We start from the raw sequence: 26726 nt of genomic DNA, 5'->3' as shown, positions 1-26726 counted from the left end.
CCTCAGCTAACTCCTCAGCAAGCAAAGAGACAAATTCCACTCTCACCCTTGGGAAAGCTTCAACACCTTGGCTGTCAGTAAAGCTGATTTAAATGCACAGATCATGATCTCAGAAGGTTCAGACAGAACAACAGGAGGCTTTCCTGAAGCTACGCTTTGAACATATAAATAAGACAAATAAATAAATAAAGAAGCCAGAGGGCTGCAGTCTGACTGTCAGTCAGAGCAGCGTGACCTTGCTGAAACTACAGGATTCACATGGAAAACAGGGTCCATCCAGAATGCCATGCCTGATGCTGATCTCAGCTGCAGCCTCAAAGACAAACACTCCTCCGCCTCCCATGGAAGGGGACTTGAGGACTTAGTTGCCAAAGGGTTCTCCTCTCTCCGTGTCCTACCTTCCCACCGCTTTTCTTCCTTCTCCTCCTCCTCCCTTCCCCTCCTGGTGCTATAGGCATGAGATCTCTGATCCTGGGACCCTGGGGCTGGAACCAGCCTGGAATGGCTCCAGACCCGTGCTGGACAAGGCTGGACTGTCAGATGCGAGCCACTCACAGATTTAGGGGGAAAGGTCCTCCTGGGACCATTTCATAGCTTCCTCGGAAACATGCCTCACCAGCTATAAACACAGCACTGAAGATACCTGAATTACTACTGATTTGTGCCATTAACGGTGCCTGGGATCTTTCAAGGAGAGGTTGGGGTGAGTAAGACACACAAGTATCTAAAAATGCAGTCATGTTTTTTGTCCCTCCTCCATTTCCACAGGGTGATTCTCCTTTCCTCTTTGATCTCGCATGAAATGCCTCGGCAGGTATCTTCCTCTGCCATTTCTCAGCAGCTGCCTTTTGCCATATGATGTCCCATTGTACTGTCAATGCATTTTCACTAGGATTTAACATTTCAGCTTATGCCAAAGGTCACTCTCTCTGACTGACGCATACTCTAAGCCTTTTCCTTACCTAACTGCTGATATAGTTTTTGCAACTGTTTGCCTAGGACTGGGTACTGGTGTTCATTCATCCACTTCCAAGTTTCAACCTGTTAAACTCCCACATCTTTATTTTTACACTCTGTTAGCCCACAATGCCACACTTTTCTAATCTGAGAAACTGTTAATCAGCCCTCTACTTTCTAATGGTTTGTAAAAGGCAATGTTGAGCTCCAGAAAGTCATGAATAAGCTTTCCTTCAAATATTAGACTGGACTGAGGACAGTTAGCAGCAAGAGTCAATACAACAACACAGTACCTAGCAACATGAGCTAGAGCGAGGGTAACTGCTATAGGGTAGCTCTGCCAAATGCATGGATTCCTCATTGCATTGATAGACCAATTTTTCTACAGCTTTTGCCTCTTTCAGTGGAAGACTTTAAAGCGGTGTTTGGTGACAATGTTATTGTGAACCTCTCTGCACGTGCTCTGAACTGTTGCAGGGAACCAAATCCCTGCTATGTAATAATAAAAAATTGCTCGGCTTACAATGACTGAAATATCACCACCACTGCAAGGGATGGGTGAGGCCCAGGGGATGGATTCCAGACTTGGTTATCAGAGAAAAACAGTCCCTCTCTCTACTCTGCTCAGTACAGTCCAACTGTTCCTGATGCTGTAACAGTACTGAGTTTAAAAATGCATGCTTTATTTTATTTTCAACTGGGAAAGTACTCTTTGTTACCAAGTGCAGACGTAGTCCTCATCAAAGCCAAGGTCTGGATAATTCAGATAATTCACATCTGCATCTGTTATTGCTGTCAAAAGATGGTACAGGGAAGGTATATAGCTAAAACCCACACATTTCTAACAGCCTGAAGAGGAGAAAAAGCAGATGACGCGCTCAAATCTAACATCACTATCTAAATCAGAGAAGAAAAGGTTACTACTGGTGGCATTTCTGTTCTATGACTGTTTTTTGTATCAAAGTAAGCATTAAAAAAAATCCCAAGCAGGAGCATAAGGACTTATTCTCGGGAGAGACTATCGAGGCCCCACCAAGCCATGCTTGCTCTGCTGTGGTGCAGGCTGGAGCCGCAGCACCGGGCCCTTTTGCTTTGTCAATTGGAGACACAAAACACACGGACAGCCGTTGCCATGGCTACCCCTTTACGTCCTCGTGTCAAGTTTCCCCATGCACAGAAATATTATTTATAAGGTGGCTTAGGTGTGCCTTGTGCCTGGCAGTTAAAAATGGCAGGTCCCATCCCAGGAGAGCTCACAGCCCAAATTAGACATAACACAGCAGAGGGTGCAATAAACACAGCACAGGGGTGGGGAGAGAGGGTGAGATGTTGCATATACGACCTGCCAGCTCCTTCCTCCTCACCATCAAACACCGCCATGGTTTCACAAGTGTCCTTCTGGCAGCCCCTTGGTGATGCCCAGTCTGGGCTGGGACACACTGCAGCCTCTAAGTGTCAACACGAACTAAAGAAGCCCTGCAGTGCTGGAGCTAAGCAGCTCTTAAGAGATGCTGTCAGCCATGCAGGTGCCAACCAGGCCCTGCTCCCTTCAGCCAGGTGCTGAGGTGCCTGCAGCCTACTAAATCTCAGTCCGGCATGCCATTTGAGGGCCTGAATTGGTTGGGAAGGCATAAATTTGTCCTTAGAGCAACAAAATGTTGCTGTGGCTTGTTCTCACTGCTTGGATGCTAACCCTGCAAAAGATGAGCCCCAAAAGCTGCTGGTCAGCTGGCTCAGGGGGCATCCTTTTGCTCTGTCCCCAGCAGGTCACCCCCACATCCATATCCTCCTGCTGACGCCAGTGCCCTGTTCTATAAGATGAATCCCAGAAGGTGTCAGCAAGGTCCTTCCCAGAGGCACTGGTGCTAGAAGATGCTTCACAGCCCATTAGAGATCAGACATCCTAAGTAACCTTCGGAGCCTATTGCCTCCACCTCTCAGCCTCTGGGAAACCCAATCCTCTCCAGAAATCTAACATTTCTTCATCCCAGCCTGTTTTCCAGGTCAATAGCCTCATTCTCCAGTAGTCCCAATCGTTCAGCGTGGGCATTTTCAATGCTGTCACTGTTTCTGTGCTTTAGCCAACCCATTTAGTGCTCCTGCTCCAGAAGTGGATGGAGGTAAAGCACTGGAAGATGGCTCCTTCAACAGCAGCTGTATGCTCACTCAGAGGATCCTCCGCTGCCTCTGTACCTGCCAAACTCTCCCAAGTTCATCCCCAGCACATGTATTATTAGCCCCAGAAATCAGCAGGATGGGAATGATTCAAGGAACAGACACAGTGAGCTGTGCTGCTAAATTCAAGGCTTGGACAATCCAGCAGCATTTTGGAAAGGGATCAGGATGGCACCAGACAACACTCACTGCAAAAAAAGCCAACACTGCAATGACAGCAGCCAAATCTCAGCACTAGGTCTGAAGCAGAAGTCCACCACCACCTCAAAACTGCACAAAAAGTTATTTGGCTCTCACTTATACTTAATATTGGCACCATCAACCTTGTTGAGTCAGACATTTAACTCCAGCCTGTTATCTATCCATGGCATTTTCCTACTCTAAAACAAGGTACTTCACAGGTAATAAGAAAAGGGACACTTTTCTTCCTTAAAGAACCCAGGCACACCCCAGTGTCAAAACTGTATTTCAGCTCCATACCAGAAGCCCAGCCTAGGCTTCAGGTTGAGACAAGGATGATTTTTGCCTCACCACAATTTAGCAGCATCAGATTTCTCCTGTGCTAACAACTATTCAGTTCTGAGGTTTTACACCAAAAATATGTTGCAGAGAGTGCAGGACAGGAATATGCAGCCACTACAATATGCTCTGGCAGAAGCAGTCACAGCTTCTGCTGATATTTGCAGTTCCTCTGCTGCTGTCCCTATCAAGGCTGAAAATAGATCTAGTGCTCAAATGAAGCATCCGTAACACTTCATTTCTTCCCGTTCCTCCCTGAGGCACAGAGTCTTTTCACAAAAGCCATACCCAACATCCCACATGTGCTCTGACATCACACTGCTGATTTCTAATTCCTCACTGTGCGCGTGCCTTGAAAAAGAAATTCCTTCCAGCTCCATTTTAATTCTATGCCCTATTTTTGTCAGAAAAGCAGGTTTCCCTCCTGATTCACCCTTCCACTAGGAACCACAGGTGCTACTCAGTCCTCACAACCCTTAGCCACAACATAAAGCCCATTCTTTGTACTTGTTCACTCTGCTTTCCTTCTGACTCCGAAGCATCTGATCTCCCTTTAAAGCTGTCCTTAGCAAAGGTCACTCAGCAGCAAAAAGTAATCCACAAATACATATTCAGCACAAGGGAATCCTCTCTGTACCACCAAGTCCCAGCCTTTGCAGTCTCCAAAACACTTGTGCTGGGTCATGAATGATGCTGAGCATTTTCTGATCTGCCTGTCTTGATGAGACTTGAGAGAGCTCAGTCACAGCAGTGCAGATTCAAGCCTGCAGCACCGTGAATCAAGAACACCTTTGAGGTTTTTCTTTCCTCTGAATTTTAAAAGTCTCTGAAAGCCTGTTTGTTTTCTTTCTCATATTCTGGAGGAACCGATGAATCCTCAACCACACACCATAAACGGCCAACCATCAGCTCTTGATTTCTAAAAATGCATTTGTATTAAGCTACGGAATTATTTACAGCGGCCATAAACATCCTCCCAGCATCTGGCAGCTAGAAGAGGGACTTGGAACTCACTAATTTACTTACATTGTAAACCACTTTCTAATAAATAAATAAGCTCTTAATATCTCACCCACAAAAAGAGGCGCATTGCATACAGCGCTATGTTTGGGGTCCTTCAGAGGTGAAGGATTGTGGCTGAATTTCTCTGAGGATCTTTAGATAGGGCATGTTTATGTCTAAATGAATTGTGAGTGGAAAATCTGCACTTTGACATCAGCTTCACATTCTCAGATTGGTCTGGATGCTGCAGAAGGGAGCTGCTCCATTCTTGTTTTGCCTGAACTAGGATCAAATTCTGATCAAAGTGGAATTTAAAAAGGCCAAGTAAATGAGTGCTAATCCTTTAGCAGTAACCCTCATGAGAGGGACTGCTGAGCAGTTGGGCTTGATACTGGGGCAAGGCTGCCACTGGCTGCCATGCCATGGATGAGCTGTGGTCCCATCAGGGCCCACGATGGGACTGAGAGCATCTGAGGTGATGCAGATGTGATTCTCAACTTCTGTGAAATCCAGCATGAGGATGAACGGCTGTCTCTAAGCAAACCTAGACTAAAAGCCATACTGTCAGATCAAACTTGGTCCAAAATTTTGCTTCATAAAAAAATGGCAATAACCTTGAACATTTACCTTAGATTTTGTAGATTGTTCCCACATTCTTCACTTACATATAAATAAAAAAAAAAAATCAAACGCACCTACTTTTAACCCTTGCTGGTAACTGAAAAGTTTAACCAGCAACAGGTGAAAAAAAGTATTTTGTTCATCTTCCCTGCTCCAGACATAGAGCAGGAATGAAGGACATGGAGGGAGGAATGAATTGATTATTGAACCAGTTTTGTTTCAACCATGTTATGATCACAGATAGCTAGATATCTAAATGTAAAACTGAAAAATTGGAGTCCCAGCAAAACCACTGTATCACCAGTGCTCTGCAGACGAGATCCTGTGAGTGCTTTCTCCATTTACCTACAATTAGAAATGGCCTCAGAGATCTCTGAGACGTTGCAGAGCAAATAAGAAAAGACCAAAAAAGGCCCCCCAACATCCTCCAGTTCCTGTGAGTTGTCTCTCTAATGTGTTTGTGCAGAGGCTCTGTACAAACCTTTCTCAAAGTCAGCTACGCCCTGCTACATTTTTTCATATAGTTATTAATTTCCAGACAGCAAAGGACTATTCCAGTAAAATTCAGCAGAATCATCCTGTTATCTTAAGAAAGATAAACAAAAGGCAAATACTCACTGCTGTTTTTCAACAGAATACAATAGATTTTGCATGTAGTTATTGCCATCCTTGAAGCAACCCAGACTGCTTGCTGTTGATTGGAGAGAACTGGGGTGGGGTTAATGAAAGAGTTGCTTTGTGCTTTAGGAGTGATGGTGTAAGTACACCCCTGTTGTAACACTGCTCCACTCACCCAAAACATGAGTATAGCCCTACAATTTTCAAAGCATGCAAGGAAGGCATGAATAAATCTCATCACTGAGAGTTTCCTAACACTCCTGCTGAATATCCAGCCCTATTAGTCAATGTCAGCCTCTGGGCAACTTGAGAAATTGCAGAAATTCATCCTGGCTGTCACTGGAAATCGAAGGTCAGTCTCAAAACCCAAAACACTCCTTCAAGCTTTGGAAGGCATTCATGTTTCAAGAGTACAAAGTGCAATTGTCAAAGCTTTGCACATCCACACAAAGCAGGAAGGAAAAATCAGATCCCAGCACCAACATGGGACAATGGGACCCCGGAGACGGGCAGGAGGAATGGGGCTCTTCCTGGGAAGCTATTTACAGACACATTAAAATAGACTCTGTTTACACAATACACTGGAAGTTACTAATAACCAAAGCCATGTTAGAGGACAGTATTTCAGATTAGTAATACTGGCCTGGTTGTCCCATACATACATTCTAAAGTAATTTATGGATTCCCTTAACTGACCAAAATGGAAATTTTCTGTACTGACCTGTTTTGGGGGGGCTTCTCTTCTATATCCATAGTTAAGGTTCCCTCCACATTCACAACCATCTGCCTGGTCCTCTTCTCTCACATCTCCCTCTGCAACCAACACTGTCCAGAGCTCCCCTCCCACTGCTCTCCCACCACATCCATATCTCCCAGTTGCACTGCAGTTTGTGAACAGGATGTGCTTCACTGTGCTCAAGAACAAGAGATGGAAAGCCAACCCAGCCAGTTTCCATTCCTTTCCCTATTCTTCCTGTAAAGGAATGCCATTTCATCTCCATCACTTGAGTCTTCCTCCCACAAGCATCCCATGATGCTCTGAACGTCCCTAGCAGGTCTGCAGGAGGGAGGTCCCAGACTCTGCAATTGCGACTCCAGCAATTGCCGCATTAAATGTTGAAATATTTTAGGTGTTAAAAAGGAAAAAGATCCCATTTCTAAGCATTTCTTGGGTGAGCAGATGGCCAGAAGCTGAACTTCTCTTGGAAACCTGTGCAGTATTAAGTGGGAAACACAGCCCAGGAGACTGTAAATAAATCAGTTCTGTAGAAGCCAGTGAGAGCAGTGTATAATCCTCCCTGTCCTTGCTGTTACCACCACACATTTTAGTAGCTTTCTGCGTGGCTGAGACCCTAAGAGTAATTGTTGAGGGACAATATGAAGTAGCTCTGCATTCTGTAATTTATCTAAAATAACTGAGCACATCAAGGGGTATTCTATTTTTCCAGGGAATTGCCACACTTCCCCCTCATACAGAAGCTGCATCGCAGGCTTGTGCAACGCAGAGAAGTACAGAGCCAAAACAACAGCCACATGACAACAGAAACAACAACAAATCCACTACTCTCCTTTTTTTTCTGACCATTCAACGCTGTGAACACATAACCTGCAAGAGCTAAACTCCCTCCTTTTCAGTTTCACTCAACCTTCAGATTGCATAACTCAATTTTTTTCAGAAGGTGCAGACTCAAGGCTCTTTCTCCTACACCACTCCTGTTAGCTGGCTGTGCTGAAGGCTGCGAACCAGCAGGGTCCCACCTGAGCTGAGCTTCCCTCTGTGGTGCCATGGGTGAGCAGCTGGGAGCCACTCTGAACTGCAGCACATCTGAGACTCAGTGCCCATGTGGACCGCGTGCTCCCCCAGCCCCCTAAGCTCTTCCTCAACAGTTTTCCCCGGTGTCTGCATGCGATCTGCCATCCTAAGTGGGCTCCTTTTTTCAGCTAGACACACTGTGGTATTTCAGTGTAGCACTGTCTAGGCAACCAAAAAACGTGTGAGCAACTTAATGGGTTACTTTCCCCTTGCTTTTCATGAAAACATGAAAAGTCAGGAAGCTTTCTGTTCTCTGCACAGTTTGTTTTCTTTTGTTTGGGTGCTTGCTTTGGGTTTTGATTTGGTGTTTTTTTGTTTTGTTTGTTTTTGTTTTTAAATCCAGAGCTGTAAATATTTAGAGAGAGGCTTAAAAAAAAAAACACAATTATTATTTACAGTTAGTGAGAAGGCTTTGAACCAAATTCAAAATTTCTACAAGGTTTAGTAATTTACCATTATTCAGACAGTTCTGTGAATAAAATAGTCCCTTATCATACCACATAGAATACAGACCCCATCTTGCCTCCCCTGGCAAAGCAACCACCACTCCTCAGGGACAAGCAGCAGCAGTTATTACATACAAAAAAACCCAAATTGTCCTCTTCACTCTTCTGAACTCCATCCAGCCTCATCATTTTCTAAGAAGCAAGAAAAAAGATGACACTGCAAAATGTCGTACACAAATTTTGCTGTCCCAGGAGCCTGCTCAGCCAATCCAAGGGGTCAAAATACTTATAGAAACTAGATTCTTAGATTTCCAGCTCCCTCTTCCAGATCTCAGCACACTTAAGCTGAAGGCAGCCAGCGCCACCTCCAAGAGATTTCCACCCCTGCAGCAACCAAGTGCCTGAGCCTCTCCCAGGAGCCCTCCAACATTTTCCTTTGAAACCTGGACAGGGAAAAGCCCATCAGCAGCATGACACAACACAATCTTTTATCTGAAAACAAAACACCCAATGCAAATTTAGAGCTGCAAACAGCACAAATGAAACTCAGGTACCTGTAAATTATTTTCCTGCATATGTGGCTGAGTTGCAAACCATTAGCAGAGAAAAAATGGTAAACGTGATATTTCTCATCATTGATATACATAGCTTTTAGCTGTCACACACGAGCAGCACAGATGCACATCAGGATAATGGATAAACAGGTGAAATGTATGAAACGTTGCTGCTGCACTGCCTTTCTCCAGGCCCTCAGTTATGGGTGATAGTGGGAAGTCAATGAAAATGTGGTGTAAAGATGGTGAAAAAATAGTTGGTGCAAGAGATGTGCAGGCAGGATCTAATTCCCAGCACACTGGGTCCAGAAACAGCCTGCCATGAAAAACAGGTTTCATGTATCTCAGCTGATGAATATTTTGTGAAGAACAAAAAAATAATGCAGTTTGGGCACTTCAAGTAAGTAAAGTGGATCGTACATTTATGTGCAGAGGCAGTCTTGATGCATGAAGAAAGCTGAGCCTAACTGGGCCATTTTCCTAAGCAAGCTACCATGGACTCCTTTCCAAGCCACATCCCTAAAAGGAAGCCCGCATTACAGAAAAGGAAAGAAGAAACCATATTCTGAGCTCAGCCAATGCTATGCACGCTTCGCTATGTGCATTCCAAAAAATACATCCGTAGCTAAACCTGGCTGCAGGGGCAGAAGATCAGCAGTGCTCCTTTGTGGCATCTCTGGGTGGCTGTGGAGGAGATGTGCGTGGTAGCTGCCACCAAAACTGCATGGAAAATGCTTGCTTCCATAACCACATCCATGTAAAACAATTTGCTACCACGTCCTGCCTCTGCTAACAGTCCAACTTCCACATACTCTAAAAAAATTAATAAAATAATTGCAATTTTAAATGCTCGAAACACAACATTTCAGACAACCTGCCACTGTGGGATAGCAGCAGCACTGCCCACAGGTGATCAACTGACAGCAAAGAGATGAGTGCCTTGTGCAGCCAAGTCACTGCGGGAAGAACTGTCAGCAACATCTGCAGACATCCGATAGCTTTCAGCTCATGGCACGTGAGCAGTGACTCAGATTTCACCTAGGGATCACAGATGAGGCAATGATGTGTTAAACACTCCTTGCTTCCCCTTATTTAACCTTTGCTGGCTGCATCAGGGCAGTGCATGCCAACTGATAGTGTTCTGTGTGCCCCAGGGAAGCAAAGCCAGAACATCAAATGGGGCTCACCCATTGCATAAGGAAATACCATTGCTTGCATCAGGCTGCAGAGCATCCATAGAAAGGCTTTGATATCGAGCGCCATGTTTGGGGATGAAGCTCCTCTCCCTCCACCATGAGAGGCTCCACACCCTGGGGACAGCCCTCAGAAGTCATCACAGGGGCCATAAGAAACCACAGGTCAGCTGTAGTGAGGAGAGGAGGAATTTCTTAGCTCTCCCTGCTCTGATTACTCACAGAATGGCTGCGAGGGTGCCCCATCGCAGCCCATTGGGGTTCAGTGACAGCCAAGTGTGGAGCCTCATGTTCCTTGAAACTTGATAGGACTCACTGAGGTCTGCAGGCAGAGAAAGCATATGGGGCCACTGAGCCAGTGACAGGCTCAGCCATGCCCAACCCCATCATGCTGGAAGTAGACAGGGTTCAGCATGGGGATCATCTCTCAGCATGCTGGCCGGGACCCAGCAACGCGAGCATCATCCTGTCTGCCAAGCACAGCACTGGATGCCGTGCACTTTTACCCTTCACGTGTCGGGACAGCGTGCACAGGGACGTGCTTCACTTGTCACTCCCAGGCTTAGGCTGTTTCTGTCTTCACCATTACCCAAAGGTGAGGAGGAGTTGAAAAACATTACACTGACAGTGCTGGAGGAGTTGCGGATATAGGGCTTTCCGCTCTGCGCCAAGCAAGCCCTCTGGAATGGTTTGGACACGATAGGTAAACAGTGTCGGGCTCACTCAGCAGGGAGACATTTGTATTTAGATGTTATAGATAAGTGGTGCATATTTGAGACATCTGAAAGTTATTACTCTAGGCAGTTTCTAAACAGAGAATCGCAGTTGCGCAGCCCCTTAACTCCAAGCTGACAGGCAGGATAATGATTTAAATTATTGTTAAACATAGGCTCTGTTTTAAGTGGATGGAATTCAACAGCACGGTGGGTTTAGGGGAAGAGGGGTGTATTGCAAAACACAACGTTTCCAATTGCTGCAATGCTGATCCACAGAAACTTCTCCACCAACACCAAGCATCATTTTGACACCACAGAAACGGTGTGAAGATCCTCATAAGGCAACACCATCCAGCTACCTTGGGGCTCATTACCGCTCCATCTAATTGCAACAACTTTGATTACGAGAAATGCCTTTTTCAAAGCAAAACATAAAGAGCTTTCTCACAGGTGGAGCCGATACAGCAGTGAACTGTAATAATTTTTATAACGCTTCTGAGTTACAAGTCATTTACACTTCCTTGAGTTTAATAAGGTTATGTTTATTATGGCATCACTTTTTTTTAATAAACGTATACCAACCTACTCTTCATTATAATCATTTAAAGCACAATTACTACATTGCATTAGATCAGAGGGTAGCATTTGTTTCACCTTTGTTTTCCAGTGTTTTAATGCAGCGCTGGTATCTCAGCATCACACACTCCCAGACATCCAAGCTGCCAGCTGCACCCAGGGCAGGCATTCTGCCCTGCCAGAGGCTGCTCTCTGCCTAAGGTTAAGTGTGACAGCACACACTGGCTCTGTACCACAGCCTGCATGCAGGCAAAGGTCCAGCAAAAACAAGTTGCTCTCTTATGTGGGAAGGAAGAATTAATTTCTTGCCTATTCAGCATCTGCCTGTCTGTGTCACAAGCATGCTCTCAGGCAGTATCTCCAGCCACAGCTCTCTCATCTCCCAAGTGGGTAATTTGCAGTAATATAAGCTAGAGGGTCTCATCTCTGCTCAGTCTGAAGATCCAATTGGGCCTTAGAAAAAGCAATCACAACTCATCATTTAAGGGAAATTACATGGAAGATTAATAAAAGATGAACTTCAGAAAGGCCACCCGTTCTGCTCAGCATACCAGCATCTCCTAATTATCCTCATCAATAACACCCAAAACTGTTTGGAAATTTTGGAAGAAACTAAGTTCACACATCTAAGTGTCAATAGCAGCAGTGCCTATCAGGGTAGGAGCATCACAGCAGCACCTTTCACATACATGATACAACACAAAATCAAGCCACAAAATAGCACTTCATGTCTCTGACAGAAGCAGTCTCTCAAGGCTGAAAGTCAAAGACACAGCATTTCTGCTGGGCCAGTAGCTAGGTTGGCCCACCTTGGCACATGTAGGGACCAGTAATTGAGAGGAAACTCACAGTTAAGGTACAGGGCCTGGCGCATATGGTGGTGATGGGCTGACAGTTGGTTGGACTAGATGATCTTAGTAGTCTTTTCCAACTTTAATGATTCGATGATTCCCCTCTAAGGAAGAAAGGCAGCACTGCCATCCTGCAGTAAGCAGACACACACATGGGCTTGTCTCAGGATGCTGAGAAATCTGAACCTCCACTGGGAACCAAATCCTTTACCTCTAAAATGAAGGATGCCTTTCATTCCTTCCTGTTAAAATTAGTTATTGATCTGATATCTTATCAATGGTTAAAGGCATTCATTTCCCTGTTGCTTGGTTGCTTTGCTTTTCTTGAACAACTGAATTCTAATAAATATTCATTCCTCATAAAAATAATGGTCCTGTCTCTGTGCAATTTTTTTCTCCTCTTTTAACATGGAAAAAAAGTCCTAGAGGTTGGCAGCAAACAAGCAAAAGACCCAACTGGTTATTAAAGCTACTACTAATCCATTTGGGGGACTCAAGAGAATCACAAAAAGGAACTCCTGCAATCAACAGAAAACATGGATGCAGTTCCTCAGTCCTCAAGCTGGCACTGAATTTGTGCACTGACAGCCTCCTGGGGCAGGCTCTTCGGAGCTGTGGGAAGCAGTGAGAAGCAATGAGAAGCAGTGCCTCCATCTCTCTGCAGCCGCTTCAGCTGCTCTGCGGGCAGGGAATGCAGGGAGAGCTACAGTGCAAGGAGGAGCAGGATTTTCTTGTGTCTGCCTCCAGAGTACCTCCATGGAAGGCAAGGTGGCAGCCGGCCTCCAGCTGGAATATTTAAGGCAAAGGGATGAGAGAGAATAAATGAACTGTAAAAGTCCCAAAGAAAGTATTTTCCACACTTTTTCCATTCTGGTCTATTTCTACTAGCTCTACATAAGCTACTCACCTAATGCATTGAACCCAGAAGGATTCAAAAACCATCTGGGGTGTTCCAGCACATTTTGAGAGATATCTCAGCACAATACAGCTGCTTTGAAAACCCATCATTTTCATGTTCTGGCAAAAGCTGATAAAGAACGCTATGCTTCCTTCCCAGTAGTGACCAACGACTTTTAAGTCTCCAGAGAAATAAATCCTGCTGGTGTCTGTGCTCATCTTCATGCTGGTAAGCAAATGTAGACACAACTACCTGATGATGGGGAACAGCAACACTAAAACAGGTCAGGGATGTTCTTTTGCATCACCTCCACCACCCCTTTTTTTTTTACCTGTAGCTCTAAATGTCAGAACAGGCAGGTCTCAAAACAAAATCACTGCACCTTCAGCAACTCATCTCCACAGAAGTCAGAAAAAGGATATTAAATAAGGAGACAGGCCTGCAATCAGCCTTTCTGAGGAAATAATAACCTGGGAAATTCTGACTCATGCTGATTTGCGATCAAGGACTGTGACTGAGATACCAAAAAAAGGAACTGAATCAGATTTCCATGGCTGTGTCAGAATGAATTAATTCTCATCATGTAACTGGAAAAGATTTAAGATCACAGAAGCATTTTTAGAATGACAGCAGGATATGGAGGCTGTGGTAAAGAAGAAAACATGATTATTGGGCTGGAGAGACTGAAGTGAGAAAAGATAAAAAGGAAATACATATACCATAAAATAGCAGCTTGGTCAAACAGCCACCGACAGGAACATCCTGAGAAGGGGGCAGAGGCTGTGAACATCTGGGACTGCAGGCTGTGGGTATGCCCAGACAACGCCTATGTCCTAAGAACTGAGACAAAAATTGTCAGGGGTGGTAAAGTTGGGACACTTTGAGAAGCTGCTGTTGGTCACCACTGATTTTCATTCTTCTGTTAAAGCCAGGCAGGTATCACTGCCGGGGTTTGTTCATCAGAGATCACTGCCTGGGTTTGTCCAGTGGCATCATTTACCCTTGTGCCATTCTCATAGATGGGATAGGCTTTTTTTCTCCTCACTTCTGTGGTTGTCAGCAAAGCTTTTAAGTCAATCAAGTGTTGTCAGCTGAGCTCACTGTGAATCTACCCACACCAGGTCAAGCTATTTGAGCTCCAAATGCTTGTCAAAAGAAATGATGCCGGTAGGCATAACTAGTCCTTTCTAAATCCATGCTTGCAACTAATTTACATTAATTGCTGCAGAGGGTTTAGTTACAATGGACAGACACTACACTGCACTCAATATACATCTCAAGTAAGTACTGTAGAGATGCTACTAAGTGGAAGATTAGACTTTAAAGTGCAGCTCGATGGATGGGAATTTATCTGGCAGCAAATTTCACAGACACGGCCTTAGAGTGAAATTCCCATTGCAAACCACTGGCCAAGAGTATCTACTCCTTCCTCATAGAACCTTTGCATCTTGACAGATCTCTCAATGTCCATCATGAGCAGAAGACTTCTATAATAAGTTAACTATATGATAAAAACACAAAGAGAAATAGGTATTATCAAGAGAAGAACAGAAATACAGCAATCTAATTTGGAATGTAAGAAATATCTGACTCATATTTCACCAAGGGTTGTTTTTCTCCTCTCTCTTAGTGATCCCTTTTATGAAGACCATCAGTAGTACATAGTTGGCATGCTAGAAGAGCTGATTTATCTGCAAGGAACATACTAGGCATCCAAAGTGACTCACGCAAAGCAGCTCAAAGACTCCTAACACTTCAGAACAAACAAATTCAAGGTACTGTCCAGATAAAGGGAAAAGAAATAAAAAAAACAACAAAGCCTTTGTGTCATAAATTACCATCATGAAGTCAAAGCAAGACAGCAACTTATACATATAACCTTGCACTGGTGCAGAAACCAGGCAAGACGGTATCTTGGTCATGGGGTTGTTCTTCCCTTCCCTGTCAATACAAGCAAACCTGCTTCGCTAAACCTGTTCTTTCACTATTTTCAGCCAGCATGTCACTTATTTCCATGGTTGCATATTCTTGCCCGCCTCTGGATCCCATATAGACCCTCCTGCACAGAAACCAGCCAGGTTTTCCACAAAAAAGTTGCCTCCTAGCAGTGCTATCTCCCCACTTTCCCTCCAGCTTCTGCAGCACATCCCAGCCTCCGCTACTCACACTCACCTTTCTCCTCTTGAAAGAGTCTTTGCTTCTCAGGCCAGAAATACCATTAAGCACTGAGCCTGATCCCTCTGCATTGCCACTGATTACTGATTAACCACAGACCACTGGTTTTGACCTAGCAAACCCTGCACAGAACGCAATAACAAGCATATGGTAAAGAAAAAGATCCAGCAGGGCACTTAAGCACATAGCTATCTTTAGGAATGTGAATTAACAGACCTACCCAACCATAAACCTGATTTCTGGCACAGTGGACACAGCCACATATGTGTAAGAGGTGGGAAAGCATTTAACCATCCTGTCGGATTCAGGCTTTGCAGCCTATGCAGTCTTCTGACCAAATGAGAATGTGTGATCTGTATAGTTGGGAACCATATACCTTTAAAATCTGGTATTTTACTTCCCACTTGAATTTCTCCTCCACCAACTTGCATCTATTGCCCTGCCTCAAAGAGCACTCTGCCTCACCCTCAGATCATTACTTAGACTCTCTGGAGTTCATCTCTTTCCTATGGAACACTTATTTCAGCCCCACATCTTAAACCAAAGTACTAGAAATTATTGCATGAGTAGTCATGACAATGATTGTGGCCTATGAACAAATAATTTACATATTTTTCTTGAGTGAGCCAATAAAGCTGAGCTGAAATTGCCAGTCCCTGCAGCTCCACAGTGAAATTCTCCATCAGTTCAGCATTCTTTCCACCTGTTTTCAGCACTGACCTTCAACATGAGGCCAATTTCCTTCCACCTGGTCAAGCAGCATTACAGTCAAGGCCTGCAGACTTTATCGTGTTAGGAATGGAGCAATAAAAAGTGTTTTGACAAATGCAGGCAGCATCAAGGCTCACTGCAGACAGGAGCATACTTCAGTGTATAGAGTCACTAGTCAGATCCAGTTAAAACCAAGCGGGTCTATAAAGAGGAATAGAAACCAACAGGATTGGTGTTCTGGTCAAAAATATGCTTTCACTCAAACAACACTGGGACAACAGAGTGGTCAGCTGGTTCCTGTGAATGGCACAGGAGGGCATGGCTGCTGCCTAAAGACAACAAAGAGAGCAAAGAACAACCACCAGGGAAACCCCATAGCAAAATGAGGTAATGCAGAAAAGCACTGATTGAGCCATCAGCATTGCCAGATCAGGCAAACATTTACAAGGCTCTAAGCTGCTCGAGTCCTCTGGACTGAGGTGTGCAGAGAAAGGGAGGATGCCCTGCATTCAAGAGTTCAAGGGTTTTGGTTCTTTTCATGCAAGACACATGGATGTTTATTGGCATGGCACCAGCACAGCAATAGGATTACTGGATTCTAAAGGCTTTTTCCCTGGAGTGGTCTTTATCCTCTTAAAAGAAGATTGAGCAATTAAACATTTATTTTTTTCCTGAAGAGAATTAATTGTCTGTGAAGGGTTCCACCAGTGGCCAGATGCATCACAAGAGGTTTTCATCTTCCTACACTCACCAGCACCAGCCAACGATAGAAGATTTGATTCAGTGGCCAACAATCTGATTCATCAGACTTATATTCTTAGCTACAGACTAAAAATGTACCAATTCAAAATCAAATAGGAGCAAATAGGATGGGAATTTCCTTTGAAATATTTTGGTAAAGTCCTCATGATTTACTGTGAGACAGTGTCTCAGGCCAACTACTTGTAGTGGGCATCAAGCATACACACATGGTGGACAATAACTTTCTGATGAAAGAAAGCACCATGAATTAGCAACATCGGGGCAGTTTACCCTTGACAACAGTGAGTGCTAATCCAAGCTGCTAATGGAAAATCTGGCTCTATGCAACTAGACACCACCACTTGCATTTTTGCCATCTTTCATGCACTTGTGACCAGTTACACTCATGTAGACCCCCCCAGAGGGTCTTTTCTCCTGACAAGGGTACTTGGAAGAAGTCCTGGATCAGCAAAGACTTCTTCAGCCAAAACTGCTTTTTTTTCTTCAAGACAGGACAGGCAGGGTCTGGAAGAGCTTCTGTTGCTTGGTGCTTGGCCAAAGAGAAGTGGTGACTACACAGAAAGCCGGGGTAGGTTCCACTCACTGTAAAACCAGAGCAGCCCCACAAGTAGCTGCAAGCTCAGACCAGTAAAACACAGCAGGAGTAGTGCTACAGGTAAGGGCTTTCAAACTGAGCCCAGCAACAGTTCTGCTTATACAAGTGGTAGAACAAATGGAGACTTCAGAGTACGATACAATCTCATTTTTAGCTCTGCTGCTGATACAGATGGAAAAGGTAATTTAATTTCATTAAAGGTGTCAAACTTCTTTAATAATCTAGACACCTAGAGGGATAACAGTCACATCCTCTGCATGGTGGATTGCATAGTCAGAGGCTGTGATGCCAATTAGATACTGAAATGGCAAAGTGCTACCTCATGCCAGTGAGTACATACTGTACAGAGCCAGCGTCTAGTTTTATCCTATCAGCAGTGTTTAGCCATCATCTGTCTTAAGGCCTTAGGGGAAAGGGCCTCTACAGCTGGAGCAGCTGGAATTGCAAGATTAGTACAATAAATTGATATTCTTCCACCAGATCATCTACTCAGCTTAAATCTATAACTCACCTCCAGCTTCAGCTGTCTTCAGTGGAGTAAATGCACACTGACTCTGTCAAGCTACAGCTTTATAAACAAAGAGGAGTCAGCTTTCAGCTTTAAAAGATGAGGTATGTTGTGTTTAAACTATTTTGCTGAGTATTCTTGAGAAAGATATTAATAAATCTGAAGAGATTAATTCCTTGTACCTGCGCATTCTCTGCCTTTCTTTTTGGAGACTTCTACTGCTTAAACAACTATAAAGGAAACAACATCAGACAAACAAAGGCAAATGCAATTATACGCCACATAAGTACCAATTGGGAGAACATATTTTGTAAAGGAAATAACAGCATATCTTACCCTAATGATTTAAATCAAAATACCAAAACCTCTGCTAACATAAGTAATTCTTTGGGGCTTTCCCAAGAGAACACCATTTGCAGCATGTTCTTACTCTCCAGGGCCTTGCCCACACTGGAAACTTCTGGAACTAACAAGAGCCTGAGTGGTAAATTCAGTATATATTCAATTATTCCAGGAGTTTATACCTCTGGTGGATATAAGATAAGGTCAAAGCACTTTTAATTGGAATCGCTGTTTCCAGACTACAGCTCCCATACTTACACTAAGAAATAGCACTTAGCAAAGGAAACATAAACTTCTTAGTGAAAAGCTGAATATTCTCCTCCTTAAAGCAGCAGCCAAATCAATCATGAGAACAGATATTTAATGTGAAGATGTCATGTTTTATATTTATGCACTGTCAGTACAACTACAGCATCCACATACCCATTGTGTAAACATCAGTTAGAGTTGTCAGAGATTTCACAGTTCCTTGTGCTTTTATGGGTAACATGGAAAATACTTTATAGCCTTTCTCACCTGTGTTAGGAACAATACTTCAGCTTACTAGAACTAAAGGAACTTGACAAAGTACAGAATTTATTTTCCACTGATCCTTCTGCCTTGTTACCGCATTCATTTCTCTCAACCTTGACAGCAATAGCCAGGCTCTCCAGTTTATTTCTACCCAGGTTCTCATGACACCAACATGAATACGATTTGTGGTCATGTACTTATCACCAATAGCCCCTTATGTGCCAGATTTTGTCCTTTCTGTTCTCATTAAGGAACACTTCAGCTCCCCGAGCAGTCCCAGTAAGGAAGAGGTAGTACAGGAGAAAGCAATGGTACACCTGTGAGCAACAGATGGAATACACTCCTCGCAGTTTCCTAATCCAACAACCTACTGACCTTCAGTCAAAACTGAAGGGCCAATCCCTCAGAGACTGCCCCAGCAAAGAGAAGAAAAAAGGGCACTGCATTGAAACAGCTGAGATGAGCTTAGGTTTGTTTGGAAGGGCCATCCCAGCAGCCTAATCAGCATCAGCAGGACAGACAGACAACTCTCAGCTGTGAGCTAACTTTTGGGTACCTATCGTATCTGGAAAAATACATTCCTCCAGAGATGCTAAGTCAAAGTAGGGATTGATTAAAATGGCATGAGATGAGTTATTTATTGGGCTGTTTTTACATTTCTAGCCATGTCAGAGAGCTTCCTGCAGCTGCCATAGAGACAAGAGCTACAGACAATAAAACTTTATGAGCAGTTTAAATCCTCTCTCCCCTACAGAGATGCAGAAAAACAATGACAACTGACTGTTTGCAGGTTGTGTATATCTTGCCTTCATTAAGTAGAACTCTGTTTAAAAGCATATTATTCCTTTCCATCAGATAGTCACAGACTTCCACAGAGAGGGCAGATAGTTTATAGCTTTCACTTTCAACAATGCACTGTAAAAATACACTGCAGTCATATTTGATTATCCAATTTCCTTTACTGAGAGTCACTCTCAGTAGATCAGCATGTTCATTTGCCTGTGTCACAGCAGCAAAAGAAATGGATTCCCATAGGTAATGGAAAGTAAGTTTTTGCACATGGAAAATAAAATAGCAATAACCACATGGTAAAATTACAGATGCATGTGATAAATCAGGTTTAGCATCAGTCTTCTACCATTCACACCTGAAATTGGCTCATAAATCCACCTCATTCAAGGCTTACTTAATGTTTCTTCTAAAGGTGCCTTGGAGCTAGAGATTCAATTCACCTAAGAAGTGACACAGGTAAAGAAAGAAAAACATGCTTCCTTCTTTCCCAACAAAACGTGCCATTTCCTTGTCAGCTGTGTACTAGCTTGAGTCTCAAGATGGGTAAATATTCATCTATAAATGGTTCAACATTTTCACTTTTGATGCTTAGCAAACACAAAGTAGAAAGAAGCTGGGAAGGGCATCTTGAGAAAGACAAGATTTCTTAACTCTTTAATGTAATAGGCAGCACTGACTGTTAACTTTAATAGGATCTCAGTACATATTTGTGATTGAAGTTATATTCATACTGTTTCTACTTCAGAAAAAGATGTACATTTAAAATCTTCCTGGTTTGCAAGGTCTTGCCAGTTTTTTTACATATTTTATATTTACCAGAGGTGGTGAAGCTTTGCTTTCAACAGGTGCCTTTCAGCGTGCCAATCTGAATAAAATGATCTTTAGCTTTCCAAGCTGCTGCTGATAAAAGACTGAGACAACTTAGAAATACTGAAAATATGGATGGGAGACGAGTATGAAGGAAATAATAAACAGGAAAGATGTTTCGTTGCTGATTATACTGGTGATGAATGAAACAAAGAGGAAAACCACCTGGCTTGTCCCTACTAGCCAACTGCCTGGAAGAAGCAGACCAACACCATTTGGTTCCTATGAGCTGCCATCCTTCTTCCAAGACTGAAGACCCAAGAGTTAAACAGCTGGTCCCTTCCTTCTCCTTTTTATGCTTTATTATTGCAGCAGGGCAGTACAATGCTTATATTCCATTTTTCTCAGATTCTATTTTAAAGAGTGAAAGAGCACATGTGTATGCTGAAGTGGTAGCATATGGCTAAGACACAATTCTACTAAATTTTACTTCAAATTATCCTGGAATGTAAAAGTGCACTTGTGCAAAACTAGCTGCCCAAAAAGGGAAGCAGAGCTGTAAACAATCCTGCCTGCAAGTTGGGCATGTCAGCAGGAAAGTCACTGTATAAGGGTATGTTTACAGGTCACTTAAGCCTGCATCTGTGCTGAAACCCATGCTCTAAAACACCAATCCTCCATGCACCTCATTGCAACAACCTCTCCTATGTGAGCCCATGAGACCTTGTGGTCATAGCAGCATGAGCTTTCTGGGTGAATTTAAGACCTTTCCTCTGTATAATGTGCGTAGATATTATGATAGCAAGGAGCAGCTTCCCAACTGTGACTGGTTGGGAACAGTGAACCTTATTTCTGAAGCTATCTGCAATGTGGATTAATGTGGATTGGTCTCCCATTTACGCTCACTCCAGCAGTGACAGCCAAGACACAATCCATATTCAATATTTTAACCTCCCTTAGACCGAGATGCAGTGGAACAGACAAGCCATTTTTACCTTTTTCAGAACAAAATCAAACAGTCAAAGAAGCTGTTCGTAGGACTCTGCTTCTGTGCCTACAGCAGGGGCATTCAAACTCAGGGACACCCACAGCCACATGTGCCTATGCCAATGACAGCAGTAATTCAATGTGCAATTAGCAGCAGGGATGGAAGCTAAATGCAAAGCCTAATTCTGCCTGTAAATCTCTAAGAAAGGAACAGTCTCACTGGACTTGGCCATTGCTCTACTGGGTCCCCAATTATGGCTGGGATGCTACTGTAATGCAGATAAGAAAAATGCTAAGAAGTTGACTTCTGGAGACATAAATGCACATAGCTTTCCCCGCAGGTTGGGACTTTGCGGTAACACAGCACTGACTGCTGCACATCTTTCTCCAGGACAGGCTTGATTTTGAAAAACAAGTTACGTATTGGGAGCAGGGAGGGAATAATTCTGCAATGAATAGAAAGACAACCACCACAAATGGTAAAGCTTTTGGTCAGATTCCTGGGTGAAGCACACATAAAACCAAATGGAAGCAGTGCATGCAATTTGACACAGCAACACTATGATCTTTGGGAAAACAGCTAGGCTCAAGAGCAAGGAACTCATCAAGGGGGGAGGAAATAAATCACTGAACTGGAATCTGAAATGCTAGGCTCTTCTGTTGAACATACCACTCCAGCATCCCCAGCCTCCATCAGATGCCCTGCATGCCGTGCTGGGCTGAATGTGACCATATGTTCATAGCTAAACTATGAAATCCATTTGTCAAGTCCCGGGAGTTTTTGGCAAGTTGTCCCATACTATATGTGTGGTCTACAACACTGACACACATGCAGAGCTTTGCTGTGAGTATGCCTATATGATCCAGAGGCGACAGAGCCAAGGCTTTCAGCGCTCTGGTTTTTAGTGCTGTGTAATAATGAATAGAGATAAAGAGGACTCAAGCCTAAGATGTTTCAGCACAGTTGCTAGTATTAAAGCCTGCTGAAGGCTGCTGGAACATGCTATAAATATGTATCTGAGCTCCACGCCAACTGTGTAAACTCAGAAGCTGCCTGCTTCATTCAGAGAGTTTATACCCACCAGGGCTGCAGTGAGAGTTCGGAGCCTGTTAAATTAGAGGCAAATCAGTGGCTGGCAAGAGTTACATTTCCCTTCTGAAAAGGGATATGGAAGACGCTAGGACAATGCAGGGGTGGATAACAGAGAGGAAACCATTTCTCGGGTGTTTTGAAAGGAAACACATAATCCAGAGTTATGGGCCCTCATTAATCAGGCAGAGGAGTCCCAAGGTGCCAAATCTCACAAGAGCAGTACACAGAGCTTTGAGTCATTTGTAAGCTCTTCACTGAGTCTTTACTGTGACATTTGCCCAAATTCCAGAGCTCAATTCAAATATCACCTTCTTGGCCTAAGAATGGTTGCCCAGTGGCTCTGACTCAACCTGATTCACAACAAAAGATAAATCTTTCCACTCCTAAAAGAAAGTAAAAAGCTGCCGAGAAATCCCTCAATTCCTCTGCCTTGTGCAATCCTGGGCCAGCAGTTTCTGCAGCAAGAAGAGGTTAGTTCTATTTCCTCATATCCTGAACCCACATTCCTCTTTCATGCAACATAGGTTGCTACAAGCAGACCTGCTGCTGTATTTCTTAGTGCAACAAAAGTACAGAAAGGAGGCAAAACTGTCAAAACGTGGCTTGTTTAAGATGGAAAAAACACGAAAATCCCAAACTTTGCCAAGACCACACACATGGGGCAAGCCTGAGTCCTCAGGAGTGCAAACAACCTGTATTTTAGCTGAGCATGGCAGAAGACATGGGCATTCAACAATCCCAGTCCTCCAGCTCCATCTGCATTTCAGATCCTTGGGCTCCAGAGCATGAATCTAACTCCTCTGTGAAAGCAACACCTTGGCAAAACCAGCCACAGCTTCTTTCAGTAATCTGGATGAGATCCATATTTAAAATCTGTTCAGTAACCCAGACAGAGAATCGCAACAGTGTCATCCAGGCAGGAATCATCCCTCAAATGTAAAATTCATTTCCCCACTTTGGCATGGGGAAAGTAAGTCAAATATAAAGAAAGGTTTTACAAGGTATGTGCCACACTCCAGAAAATGCTTGGACAGCGCATAGCCAGCACGACGCCTTCAAGCAGAAATCCACTTACAGACAGCTTCTATTGATATACTGCAGTGGTTGTTCCCACCTCCCACTGGTATGGTATTTAAGTGCCATGTTTGAAACTAATACAGGCCAGGGTGGCGAGATGCTGTGGAAGGGGCAGGGGGATGGCTCAGTGTCACAAGCCCGGCTCACGCAGCACTCACCTAGGAGCTGCACCCCACGGGTGAGCCCGTAGACATCAATCAAAGCCCAGAGGGGCTCTGCCGTCCTCACTCCGCTGAAGAAGAGCATTGCAGCAGAGTCATTCACCCGGTAGAAAACCCGTCCCTTCTTGTCCACCCAGAAGGCAATGATGTTCCCCTCATTGGCAAACTCTTCTGGCAGAGCCTTGGCCCAGAAGCCGCTTTGGGAAACCAAGTCGGGACATGCGTACTTCGGCAGGGTGTCAGGGTTAATCCTTGAAGGGTCCTTGGAAGTAAACCCAAGTCGAAGAGCCCCGCTCCAGCAACACTGCTTTTTGGTGATCTGTGAAGATAACAGCAGCATTAACAGCATTTGGCACTCAAACATCTGCGTTTATACACACCATAGAATTTGTGCTGGCAAATACCAAAAGCCACCATGCAAGTGAGCCCACCAGATTTAAGAATCATTTTACATACCAAACACTGCTGTAGCTATCTCATCTGCAAACATTGGGGCTGCATAGTTAGGATACAGCGCACATATAAAAAAAGAATCACGTTAAATCCATGGGGAGGGATGAAATGTAATTACAGCTGCATGATGACTCAACTTCTATTTCTAGGGCAATTCCTTTTGCCCTAAGAACAATCCCCTCACAAAATGTGCCAAAAAATGGCCAGAAGAGCTTGTATCTCAGCTGAGGCAGCATCTGCAGCAGCAGAGCTGTTCCTCCACAGTGGCTGGATGATGGGATTTCTCAGGACCTGAAGGGAAAGCACTGGCTTCAGAATCTCAGCCACCACCATAGGGTTTTCTGGATTTCCCAGCTAAGATGGAGACAATCTTACTCCTCTTTATCTTGTCAGACTGGATGAAAGCACATATCTTTCAGCAGAGGACTTGCAGGTGGAAAAGCAAAGTTTAAAGTATTTAACCATATTAAATACACAGCTGGGGCACAAAGATAGATGTTATCTTTTTTCAGGAAAATCTATTAATTTTGGCTGTGTGTTGTGCTTTCCCAAATAAGCATTAGGAGCATCTGTTAACAGATTCTGGGAATCTGCATATTTCATACACAGCCTTCTGTTCTTCAAAGAGATCAGAAAAAAGATCAGAGTTGCCTTCAGAGCCACTGGCTTTTTCTCAACTGAACTGAATCTTGGTCTGAAGAGGACAGGAGGGGAGCAGGCAGTGGGTCCTAAACACACCCAAAACACTCCCCTGGCACAAGGTTTTCATTTTCCTACAGAAGCAGGTGGTCTCCATGATGTCAGCAGAACCCCAGGTGGAGATGATGCTCCTGGGGATTGGATTTCTGAATTCTTTTCTAATAACATTTGTAAATATTGCATTTTTCCTTCACGTGTTCCTCTCCAAGACAAATCTGCCCCGGCAAGCACAACAAGCCTAGAGATTTCTGCTTTATTAATATCTCAGACAAAATACCTCAGGGCTTCAGAAAAGAGTTATCAACCGTCAGACAGCTCCTCAGTTAAGCAAGTGCTGCTCTTTATCCCTCCTCAACCCAGCCAAGCACCTCAACTGTTTACGTGAGACATCACCAAACATTCGGGAGCTGCCCTCAGCTCCCGGGAATCATGGGATGCTCTTTTACATCCCTGGGGTTGGGATGGTATCACACATGTCCCCAGTGGTAGGGGTCGGATGAGGCATATGTGTGCCAAAACAGGGAATATGCATGCACTCCAAGAAGCAGCCAGCATTATTTATTGTAGCAAATTTACTGCAAGCCCTAAAAGCTTTTGGGACTGAGATAAATATGGCCTCATTGTTATTCGCACAATTTACTCTTTCACAGTCTCTTGCCAATGCTTTACAGCAATCAGAGGCTGCATGAAGTAAATATTCATATGCTAATCTAGACTGCACACTTTCCATGTATTAATCATCACCTATAAACAGTTCTCAATACAATCTGACCACAAGCAAACTAATATTCAAATTAAAATCCAGTATAAAGGCTGCCAAGAATTAGACACAGCTGGACATAGGATACACAGCTTTGCTAAAAAAGGCAATGGTTAATGGTGGACCAAATTCTCTCTTCAGCAGCCACTGCTAATAGAAAAACTTGGGAGGTCGCCTGGGTACCAGAAGGGGAGGAAAAGATGCACTCCATACCCAAACTGCTAAGCTATGACTGCTCCCACAGATCCAGGCTCCTACTCTTTTCTGCCTTGTGTTACTTCTGAAAAAGTCAACCCACTCCTTAGCAGCACCCTGAATTACACAGAAGAAACCATATTGGGGCATGTATCTTGGAAATGAAGAAAGGAAATCTTCCTGAACCCTATACAGTTCTGGTTGTTTGATGGGATACTTAAAGCTGCAAAGAAACCTCAGAATAAAACCCAGAGACAATATTTAATATGCAGAATCCATTCTCCTGATCTCCTTCTTCTAGTTTTCTGGAGGGAGTTCAGATTTTATAGGACCTGAATGACTGGGTTCATGGTTGGTCTTCAGTTGGTAAGAAACAAAACCTGTAAGAGTCTATTCTCCACAGGCACACATTAACAAGGTAACTGTGAGATGGACTTCATAGGAAAACAGAGGCATTTTCATATTTCCATCCATCCGCAGGGAACAAGTTCTGCTGCAGCCTGCTGCTTCCTGCTCCCATGAGACCTTCCAATAGATGCAGCAGGAGCTCTGCTCACAAACCTCATGTGCAAAGACAAAACATTTGCATGAATATTTTTCATATATGTTATGCAAGCTGAAGTCCTAAAATATACAGTGAGAAACAAGTGCAAATTTCCTGAGATATTTACATTGTTTCAGAATGAGAAAGAAATAATACAGAACCTTTGCCTAAACCACTAAACCCACTCAAACCTTTGATAATGTTTTCAAAAATGAAATGTTGCTTTCATCTCCTCCCAATTTTTTTCTTTCAGTTGTTTGCCCAAACTGCTAGCCAATGTGGAAAAAATCCCATTAGGCAATGTGAGCAAGCCCTGCTGGGTTTCCAGCCTGACTGGAAGCAGTAAGAACTCCACAGAAGATGAAGCAAAGCTGTAGGAGAGATTTTCTGCCTCTGGCCTGAGCCTGAAATCTCTGCAACCTCCCTACATTTTTAGAAGAAAGTGTCTTCCTCCCTTTTTTCCCCTCTTCTGGCTATCAGGGAAAGCTGATGTGCTGCCGTAGGTCCGAGCACACTGGAGTCACCAGTGATGGGCAACAGTAGGATCATCCAGACCCAGTTGCTACGTGCAGATAGAAGCCCTGGAAAACTCACTGTGCACAAATGAAAGATC

At 43.9% G+C, this 26726-nt stretch overlaps 1 protein-coding gene across 6 annotated transcripts in view; it reads right to left on the bottom strand.

Annotated features, from left to right (window-relative positions):
- Positions 1 to 26726, bottom strand: part of NEURL1 (neuralized E3 ubiquitin protein ligase 1) — a 133942-nt gene that overhangs the window by 27636 nt on the left and 79580 nt on the right. For all 6 annotated transcript variants that reach the window (XM_010714658.2, XM_010714662.3, XM_003208118.4 and 3 more), the window contains exon 3: positions 23460 to 23781. In XM_010714658.2, coding sequence (XP_010712960.1) covers positions 23460 to 23781 — 322 coding nt within the window. The remainder of the gene's footprint in view (positions 1 to 23459; positions 23782 to 26726) is intronic.

This window comes from Meleagris gallopavo, chromosome 8 (genome assembly GCF_000146605.3).
Source record: "Meleagris gallopavo isolate NT-WF06-2002-E0010 breed Aviagen turkey brand Nicholas breeding stock chromosome 8, Turkey_5.1, whole genome shotgun sequence".
In the NCBI taxonomy this organism is placed as follows: domain Eukaryota; kingdom Metazoa; phylum Chordata; class Aves; order Galliformes; family Phasianidae; genus Meleagris; species Meleagris gallopavo.
The sequence above is the reverse complement of the archived record's forward strand: the minus strand, read 5'-3'. Positions and strand labels throughout refer to the sequence as shown.